At 40.9% G+C, this 11,003-nt stretch overlaps 1 protein-coding gene across 1 annotated transcript; it reads right to left on the reverse strand.

Moving 5' to 3' along the window:
• Positions 1-2,909: 2,909 nt before the first annotated feature.
• LOC148034376 (pentatricopeptide repeat-containing protein At2g03380, mitochondrial-like) lies at positions 2,910-8,263 on the reverse strand. The gene has a single exon (XM_087679324.1). The coding sequence runs from the start codon at positions 7,825-7,827 to the stop codon at positions 5,110-5,112; it is 2,718 nt and encodes a 905-aa protein (XP_087535450.1). The 5' UTR covers positions 7,828-8,263; the 3' UTR covers positions 2,910-5,109.
• Positions 8,264-11,003: the final 2,740 nt, after the last annotated feature.

The following is an 11,003-nucleotide window of genomic DNA, read 5'->3' on the forward strand; positions in this document are numbered from 1 at the left end:
AGGTGTGTTCAAACTAACTAGTTAGTTTCCAACTTAGTGCATTTGTTTTTTAGTGGTTTTTGACTCCATTCACACTAACAAGATGAAGCAATTAGCATTTATGATGGCAACAATTATTTTTCCATTATTTTATTGCAATCAATCAACATTTATTGGTGCTCTAGGATCAAGTTGGACATTTTTGGCATTTCTGTCTATTTATAATTGATCTCCCTCAATTGGTTGGTCATTTATTGGTTCTTTATTTGTAGGTTTCAACACACTCTGATGTACAAGGACTCTTCTCCATCTTCTGATGTTGCCATCTATCATCAACACGAGATCCAATTCCCTCATTAACATCTTGGGCCGCATGCATGGACTAATCAATCCCTTTTTGTATTCAACTTTCATTTAGTTCAATGCGTCTTATAGTTATGTCAAAGTGGCTGGAGTGAGAATACTATCCTTACACTTAGCATCTAATGCCATTTTAGGTTCAACCATCAAATGCTTGGATTTTCAAAGACAAGTTTATAAAAGATATAAAGAAATTGTAGAATATGTACATGTGGACTTGCTTTACATCAACCTTTCGAATCAATTTCTTGTTGAAATATTCCACGCTTATTGAATTACATGGCATGAAAGACTTACATAAAAGGCATTGAATAATGATTTCCATCACATAAAGGGATAGGATGACACAAACATAGCCATTTGAGCAAGATTCGAGCTCAAAAGTTTTGTTCCAACTCTTATGCTAGAACCTACAACATAAAAGGATAAGCATTGACAAGGAAAAGAAAAAATAGCAACGAGTAGCACATAATTTGCAAATGCATCTCTCAACTAGTAAGCATTGTGATGTATGACACTGTGAGGGGGAGACAAATCTCTTAAGAATGGGGCATTTATATCATCATCAATGACATTGTCACCATTAGGAGTGATATTGTACAAGAACAAGCATCAGTTATACATTTCACCAAGGGCTTTGGCTGCTATCTTGTTGTAGAAGTAAAACCCTACAAAATACATGCTCCAAAGCATTACACATGGAGGCTTTAAGACATTGAATTGCCTCTACCTAAGTGTGGAAGCCAACCTATAAAGTTTTGTTCACCAACCACAAAGAATAGATTCTCTATCCATCACCAACAACAAACTCTCTAGCGAAGAGTTGCTAGCTCAAGTGGTAGTGAGACATTGTGATACTCTTTAAGGTTAAGGATTCTATTCTCATGGGAAGTAGTGAAAGCACCTTTGAACAATGTTAGAGCAAGGACACACTTAGGCAGATTTGACTTCCACTGGTTAATATAGTTAAGTTTAATAATGCGCGGATGGTACAAGTAACTACTCTTAGCTTTTATGTCATGACTTTTGGAGTTGGAGTCCCTCCAAAAATGGAGTTGCTCCATGAACTAGCTACAGCCAAAATGACATGGTAGTCATTCATTGGTAAGTTTTGCATTCTCTCTCCTTAAGTCTCCTTTCTCTCACAATCTCTCCTCTAAATGGCTACACATAGAGCCTCTCTCCTAGGTGGTGGTGGGGTCCAAGTTAAGTTTAGAATAGTGTGGTGTGGTTGTGATACCTTTACTTTAGTTACTACATGCCTAAGTCAAAGGACTTGGGGGTAGCGCAACTCTTAAAAAGAGACTGGCTCCACTTAGCTAGTCCCCCAAGGTAGACATTGTAATGGGACCACATGTTGAGTTTGATACTCCAAGGTCTGTGGCCACCTAAATCACAAGACTTCAGGTAAGCCCTAGCATTTAATAAATACAAATTTGCAATCTATATGTGAGCCTTGATATTTAATTAATACAAAGATTCTTTTGGCATCTATAACAATGTGGTCTCAATATTCAAAGATTTGCGAGGTATCAGCCCCACAACACACTCTCTCCCACGGGATCTTAAAGACTGCGAATCTACGGTCCAAATTGCACCTGAAAGCTTGTGCATTACACTCACGACGAGGTCCCTTGTTTCTATGTTGGCATCCATGAAGGGAGTACCGATAGCAGTCGTTGATGGAAGCAGATGACAAAGAGCGCCAAGCACTGGTCTAGAATTTGCCATTCAGAGCTGCGGTGACAGTGCGAGCACATTGTAATGGAACAAACTGCAAAGCCTTTGGTTAGTACGGCTCCATGGACCGGTAGAGAAGGATGGGGAGTGGGGGAGTCTTCTGTGCTGGCTCTCTGCAATGCAAAAATAGAAAGTGTACCTTGTTCAGTGAAAATGGAAAACGACAGCAATCACAACAAATGCTGTAGAAGAACAAGGCCACCCAAAAAAAGGAAAGAAAAATAGCTGTATTTGCATTTGGACAAGACAATGGACAAGCCATTTCAGGTCTCATAAGAATAACATTGGTGCTGATAATATGTGTTTTAGTATAATGCTTAAGCAGTCTCTTGCTGTGCACCTTTGACACTAGCTAGACATGAAAAATCAAAAATCCTATTTAGCTCGACCTTAATGCCATCAGTTGCGATCTTCAACTGCATGGTCATGTGTTTTATCCAACAATATAATGGAGGCCTGTGAGCTTCCTCATGAAGGATGTTTATGTGTTTGTAGAGTGGCTTACCCTCTCAAACATGCTTGCAGTAGGGCTCATTACAACACATGAAATCCTCTCTCAAATTGTCATACTTGGTCATGGAGCCAAATTCAACCACCTATTTTATCAATATTGGCAGCTCCTTGACAGATCATTCACATAGTTTCATGCCTTCTTTGAGAAGCACGAATTTTGATAACAAACTAGAGTCAAACTCCATCCACTCATGCATGGTATTCAGGAAAAGGATAACCAGGGCCTTCATTCTCATGTCACAACGATGCCACCTTCACAAAAAGGATGACAACAAGGCTCATTGATCCATAGTCTCTTACATGAACTAGATTCGATGGCTGGCCCACATTGTTTTTTGTGCAGACAATGCCGATAAATTTGATTTCTTACATTGATGTTTGGAGTCCAAAGCTGCTCCTACCCCCAAACCCAAACCCTGTTAAGAGGGTGCAAAGGCATTTTGTATGGACTGTACATAGTGACCAATGGCATATTCATCTACAAGCTGCCATCAAAAGGTAAGTCATGAAGCGAAGTACCACTCCAAAAAAAGGTGGTTGTTCATAAGCCAAGAAGTTGTGCTCCATTAAACCTCACGTTTTTCAAGATATCAGAATATGCTCCATCTTCCATATATCAGCTGGCCAAGGTCAAGTTCATCATCATGCTTACTGTGAAGAAGCAGCAAACGGCTGATGATTATGAGAACATTATACAAGTTTAAGGCATTCACAAGGAAACAATAAAGGAGAGATTCTATCAATCCAATCACCCAGGTGACAAGTTTGCACAATGCTTACAAATCAGACCCTTCCTTTGGATCAACAAGACCAAAAAATCACCACAGCCACAGCCCATGCTATGTAAATGGGGACAGCTCTTCCCCATTCTGTTCAAGTGGAGAGCCCTCTTTTCTGAATGGGCTTTTGACTTGAAGACCCTCATGACAGTAGTTGAAACTCAACTCACATTGCTAGGCCTCTGACAACCTTGGCTATACTGGAACGCAGTACTGCCACACAACTTGTGTGGCTGGTGTTTTCACATAGCTGACCATCAGGTCCTTGTGTTAAGAAGTTATGCAGGTATTGCCTTGCCTTTCCATGCAGTAACTTCAGGCCATATGCATGTTTTCCAGCAGCCTTTACAGGATCAACATGCTTAACTTGTGAGAGCTCACTAGAAGCCCTTCTATTTGCTTTAAGCCCCAATGTTTTGGCCTCATCTAAGAGAATGTTTGGGAGAACATGACTTGGTGTTCCGGTTTGTATATCTCTTATCTTGACTTACGCTTATAGCTTTACTGAGAACCAAAGCCATTGGACTTTGGGAGCTGGCCCATTTTCAATTGTTGGACTTGCACCCTCTTTCCTTGCTTGAATTGGAGTCTGTCTTTAAGTAAACCATGATGTTCTTAAGCCCTGCCTGAATTTATAGTCCCAGCTTTAAGGTGTGTCATATTGAAGTATACTCAAACACAATAGCTGAAAATCAACTTCTACTACTAGGCAACTGATAGCTTTGAATATAGTGGAGCACAGCTTTGGTTACTGCCACTCGTTTAGGACTTGAGAGGACCAGTGTTTTGTCATGACTGACCATCAGGTACTTGTATTTGGCAGTCATGCAGGGAAGCCCATCCGCTTGCAATTTTTGGCCCAGCCTTTATTGGATCTACATCCCTGCATTGTGCAAGATTGTTGCAGGTTTAAGCCTCGTGTTTTGGGTTTATTTAACTAAAGAGTGTATTTGGGAGACCACTGCATGAATATAGGATTAATATTTCCCTTTCTTTTTTATTTGTGTGCTATTATTTCTCTTTTCTTGACTATGTTTATTGAGAGCTGTTGAAGCCTCTTAATTTATTGCACACTACTCCTTTGAAGACCTTGGGGCTATGGGCATTAAACTGGGATGTCTGTGTCGTAAGACCTAAACTCACACCCTCTTTCCTTGCTTGGGTTTCAAATTGTTTGCCTTCCACCAATTCATGATATTTTTGTGCTTTGCTCGGTTTTCTGGTCTGAGCTTTCAGTCTCGTCTCCATATAATCTTTTTGCATGTGTCTGTTTGATGACCTTTTCAACCCCACAATGCCACCAAAAAAACCCGAACTTTGTTCATCCTAGCTTGTAGGGCTGTAGTGTCTGAACTTGATGTGAAGGCAGTTGTAGATATTGTCTTGCCCCTCCTAGAAAACCCCTGCTTCCAGTCCAAAGGGGAAAAAACAAACATATCAAACGACAAAGTTTCGGCAATGGAATACAACAACTGTACTTCACTTTGATCACTTATGAGGTGGGCTGCAGTGGCAGAGTGCTGAAGTAATTTAATCTGAGGTGGCAACCTCTGGAATGGCATGACAGAATGTTCAGATGCTATAGCCATACAAGCTGGGAGCAGCAACGTTCAAATTCTTTGGTAACAATGTTGTTCCAAAAGGTTAGCAAACAGCATAAACTTTGTTGCTCCAGTATGCCAGTGTAGTCTGAATTCCCAGAGTATTCAACCCTCTCATTTTAGACCAGTTCAACACTTTATATACACCTCTTCTCTTCCACATCTTCAGCTAATTCCTGGCACCCATCTTCAGCGAAGATGTTTGACATCAGAATATATGCTCTGGATTCCTTGGGCTGTAGTTGAACCGCACAATCAAATGCATATTTTCCCAGGGCCAGATTCCCATGCCTGTAACAGGCACCCATCAAACCAATCAAAATTGATGCATCAGCATGCCTTGGCATCGTAGACAAAATCCTTTCTACTCTTGTGAAATCACCTGCTCGTCCAAGGAGATCTAATATTACAGAATGGTGCTTTAAACTGGGACATAAGCCATGATCTCTACACATAGATTCAAAATACCCATATCCCAAATCAACAAGACCAGCATGACTGCAGACAGATAGAACCAGCAAAAATGAAACTGCATCTGGCTTAACATCTGCTAACTGCATGCATTCAAACATATGCAGGCTTGCTTGAACATTTCCTTCCCGGGCATAGCCAGCAATGCATGCATTCCAGGAAACAATATCACGTTGGGGCAACTTGTCAAAAATTGACCAAGCATCTTCCATGCTTGCACAATCCCCATATGCATGGACAAGTGTGTTTGCCAAGTGAGGGCTGCTGTCATACCCAGCAGAAACAAGAGTGAAGTGGAGGACGTGGCAAATTTCAGGGCTCCCTATTCCACCACACGCTTGCAGAACACTTACAAGTGTGTTGTCATTTGGAACCATATCTTTGTCTCCAATTTGAGTATAGAGTTGTAAAGCCTTGTCACTTAGACCCTGTTCAACATAAGCTGAGAGCATTGCATTATAAGATACAATGCTCTTCTGAGACAAAGCTTGGAAAACACTTTCTGCTTCCTCAATTCTCCCACACTTCCCATACAAACTCACAAGGGCATTACACACAAATGTATTTGAGGTGAAGCCCACCCTTCGAGCATCAGCATGCAATGCCAGACCAATTTCAAGAACAGCCTGCTTGGAACATGAAACCTCCAAACCAAGAGCTCCTTCCTCTTCCAAAAGACTGTTACATGCCTGAAGAGTAATAACTAATATCTGCTCATCTAGGCATACCCCTTCCTCTTGCATCTGTCTGTATAATAGCAGAGCTGTATCTCCATGGCCATCTTCAACATATGCTGATAGCATTGCACTCCAGGACACTGCATCATGCCAGGGCATTTTGGTGAACGTATCCTCCGCTTGCAAAATGGCTCCACATTTGCCGTACATGTTCATAAATGCACTAGCAACAAAAACATCCACAGTAAAGCCCCCCATTTCAGCATCACTGTGTAAGGCCTGGCCTATTTGTAAAGAGACCAATTGAGAATCATCAATGATGGCCATTTTCTCCTTGTCTGCAAGGATGCTACATGCTTGAACAGTGATCAGAAGCATCTGCTGGTCTATACTCGTGCCTTCCTGCCTCATCTGTCTGTACCACAATAATGCCTTGTCAGCTTGGCCATGCTCTACATAAACTGAGGCAAGCAGTGTCCACAAAACAGGGTTGCAACAAGGTGAATGGATAAATGTCACCTCAGCTTCCACAAGTGAGCCACACTTACCATACATAGTCACAAGCGCACCATGAAGAAAAACATCTAAATCCACATTGCTTTTCTTGACATCTGCATGTAAGCCCTGACCAATATCTAGAGATGTCAGCTTTTTTGGTCCTCCCTCCATAACCACACTGCCTTCTTTCTCTGCAAAAGCGCCACATGCTTGGATGGTTATAATGTAAGTTTGCTTGCTTACGCTAACGCCCTCCTCTTTCATTTGTCTATATAACTTCAAGGATCTGTCCTCCTGGCCCTGTTCCATGTATACTGATATCATTGTATTCCATGACACCACGTCCCGCTCTGATAACTCCTGGAATACCTCTTCTGCTTCAATGATACTTCCACATTTCCCATACATGCTCAAAAGGGAGTTTCCCACAAAGATATTTGATACAAGTCCCTTACTTTGAGCATTTGCATGTAGCCGCCTGCCCTTCTCAAGGTTACCTACAATACTACAAGCTTTAAACAGGCTGACAAACAAATATGTGTCTGGTTCCACACCCTCCTCCTCCATATACTGATGCATCTTTAGGGCTTCCAAAGCTTGGGCATTCTCAACATAACCAGATATCATGGCTGTCCACGCAACGACATTTCTGAAAGGTAACGACATAAACAATTGTCTTGTATCTTGAAAGGCACCGCATTGTATGAAGGTGCTGATCAATTGATGGCCGAGTGATCCAACATGCGAGGGGCTGTGCTGGATGAGATGGGCGTACAAAAGCTTAGCAAGACGAAGATCCCTGCATGCTTTCAGCAAGGACAGGTAAGTGCGATAAGATGGTGTTGTGGCAGAGCATTCCTTGCTCAGCAGGAGATCGAGAGCCTTAGAGACCTCTCCTGACGAGCAGAGAGCCTGCAGCTTAGCATCGGTTGCATACTGACCACACGTGCATCGTTCCAACAAAGGCCTGCGCTTATCCTCAAACTCAAGCAGCCGGTCTCTGCATCTCGTGTTGCCAAGGTCTGTGTGCGATATGGGCCTTCTTCTGATTTGGAGAGAGGCACTGTCTACAATGCACTGCGGCAAGGGGCTCCTCCATGTCTGCTGCTGCTGCGTCAGATCCTCCCTCTGCTGATCCTTGTTGTAGTGCGATGGCCAATGGTAAGGGCTGCAATCGCAGCACTTGATGTGACCATATGAAATAAGCATCTCTGGCGATACACAACCAACACTTCCATAATCATGAAGTCCGATGTATGGGCGACTTCAATACCTTTGGTTCTGCAGTAACAGGCACGATTGAGGAAAAAAGGTTCGTACGACAACTTCCACGGCAGGCTAGGGCTGGAGAAGACCTCTGACAAGTGGCTGCCTCGCCTGAAAGGATGCAAGGGGCGTTGGCGGCTAAGAGCCCTCCTTTAGGAGTCCTGGAATGCTCCGGAAGCAATGAAAATTCCATGGGTATGGTGTATGCTGTTGTGCTTAGGCTTATTCTTGCTCCTCTCGTTTTCTCGCTACTGCACCATATACAGAGGTGTCTCGAAGGTATCTTGCTTCCCAGCGTTCTGGTTTGTTCTTCTTCCTCCTCACAAACCGCCTGGCGAGTGCTGCGCTTGAACATTCTGTCGTGAAAATTTATAAGGCTAAGGCTGGTTACAATGGCCAAGCCTTCCTTAGAGTGTGGGCATGCACTTTTTGAAACAACTGGGCTAAACATATCTTTACACACCAAATGAACATAGTTTGTAAAAAAAAAAAAAAAAAACTTATAATTTCGATTAGTTGCAAATATAAAAAGTGCATTCTTATCTACCACTTCACAAAGTGGGCAAGGGAGACTCCTCGTCCAAAAGTGGGTGAGGAGTTCACCTGTTTAGCAGGTAAACAACAAGTCATGTCTTCTCTAGTGTGTACAGGACTGCGGAGGCCCAACCCTTAAATAAGTGTTTTGATCGGTTAAAGCTTACAAAGTGGACGTCGGTCATTTGGTGTGTAACCAGTCTAAGTCTCATAACCCTTGTGGATGAGGAATTGTGGTGGGTCACCTGGTTTAACTGTGTAGGTGTACCAATTTGTAAAGCACTCGTAGTTGCCTTGACTTGAGCAAGCACAAAAGTCAATAAAAGCTTGGTTAACCTCCAACTACTACAGATGATAGCCCCTTTTAGTACTACCATTGGGGGGAAAATGGACTCAAAAACGAGCCTTTAGCTTAAGAGTTAATTACATTTTTAATCATACAAGATTTAAGGTGGACTAATAAGAGAGGAGGTGGTGTGCACATTTTATCCGCTTGGCTTTACCAGTTTTAGCTCAAAAAATTATGATTTTGCCATATAAAAATATCAAAAACACCCTCATGCATTATTTGCTTTTAAAGGGATACCATGGTATTGAATTTGAATTTTAAATTTAAAGATGCACTTTTGATTTAAAAATTCTGACTGAACAGTGAGATAGATGACTTATGGAGGGAATCTCATTAACAATACGTGAAAATCGCAGGTACTGTGCTTGAAAATCACAAGTGCAACAATCATATAATATTTTTTCTTTTCATGAATGCAGATCACATGCACAAAATTTGAACCCACAACCTATGGGACCCAACTCTAAGTCTTACCACTAGGCTAAGAGCTCTTCTTGTGATGACACCTTGCAAGTTATTATAATAAACTATATTTTGGGCTACTTTCTTTAGTTTTTAAATGAAAGCCACTAATATTTTTGGTCAAAACAACTTCCCATCTCATTATCACTTTTAGGCCCACTTGGCACTCAAGATTAGAAAAAGTAATCCTCTACTAATCCATTTCTTATGAGGCCATTTTGGAATCCATACTTCCCCTAATGATTGGTACCTTTAGGTAGATCCATCGTGGACTATTTTTAGACCTCGACTTTTAGTGAGTCCATTCACACTAACTGCCTATCCTTTGACCCTTTAGTCCATATGCCCTTGTGATTTAATGTAGGCTATCTCTTGACCCTTTAACCTCATCCACACCTTAGCATAGTGGTCCATTTCCTACTATTAGTGCTATAGTCGAGCTATCCTACGGATTGTGTCCACTTAGGACCATGGTCCTAACAACTTGGTTTTGCAAGGCATTGTTGTTTCTTGGTCTATTTTGAGCTTGTAGATGGATATATTTTGTTGTTTTTGTTATATAGATATGCTTTTCCCATTTTTGATTCTTCATCAAGTTCAAATAATGGATTATTCAATATTAAAAAGCTTAAATAAAAAACTTTTCATATTGGAAAGAGCAAATATACAATGTATTGGTCAAAAGAAGCAGGTGAAGCCAATCAAATGTAGTGAGCTAGAGGATATGGATCCAAATGTATAGTAGGAATTGGGTGAGTTGGTATGCTCCGCTATTACATTAAACTCTCAAAGCCCATATATGCTAATGTGAAAAATATGGAAGGTGCATATGGTATATAAAAAAAGCTTGGTGAACTTTATGAGAAAGAAAATATAGCTTCACAGGTATATTGGTTAAAGAAACTCATTGATATCTAGATATAGGAGGGGATTTTCATGTCCTACCATATAAATGAATTCAACACTACTTCCAACCAATTGACTAAGGCCATATTTTTGTTAATTTTCCTAAAACTTCTAAGATTATCATTAGTAACTTTGTACTTATGTAGGTGGTCTTATGAGTACTAATGTGGAGAGTAGTTTGCTCATTCAGGAGGTGAATAGAAAGAACAATATAAGGTCAAAGAGCTCTAGTGCACTTATGGTGGGAAGGAATATCAAATGCAAGGGGGAACTCTTGTGAGAGAGGCAAGTCAATAAACATGTCATATAACAAAAATGATGTAAAATGCTTCTTTCATAACAAGAAGAAACACACAAAAAAGGATTGCTACAAGTGAAAGAATAAATAAAAAAGGAAAATAAGGATGATCGAAAAAGTCAAGAGAAAACAAAAGCAAAGATAGAGGAGATAAATGCATGCAATAATGATGATGGTGATGTATATATGTATCCTCTTTGGGTGATGCATTCTTGGTTGCCACTTTAGATAAAGAGAGTATTTCTCTAACTATGATGATGGAAAGAGAAGATGCATCTGCTTTGGAAATAACTGTGTATGTACATTGTCGGCACATGTCTGCTTTGGAAATAACTGTGTATGTACATTGTCGGCACATGTATGCATGATTTGCAAGGGATCTCTTGTTGTGGCCAAATGGGATGAAATCCGATACTTTGTCTCCTTTGCATATTTTTGAATAGTCATTTGTTTCTTTATGGCATTGCCATTTGGGACATATGTCAAAAAGATTTGTATCATTTGAGCTATCTTCCTTTTCTACATTTGTTTGATCTTCGTTTCTATGAGCATTGTCTCCTTGGAAAGTAG

This window comes from Lygodium microphyllum, chromosome 6 (genome assembly GCF_053477565.2).
Source record: "Lygodium microphyllum isolate KBCC chromosome 6, Lygodium_microphyllum_v1.1.10, whole genome shotgun sequence".
In the NCBI taxonomy this organism is placed as follows: Eukaryota; Viridiplantae; Streptophyta; class Polypodiopsida; order Schizaeales; family Lygodiaceae; genus Lygodium; species Lygodium microphyllum.

Coding starts and splice junctions, on each gene's coding strand:
- LOC148034376 (XM_087679324.1), bottom strand. CDS start 7,827: ATGCTTATTTCATATGGTCACATCAAGTGCTGCGATTGCAGCCCTTAC.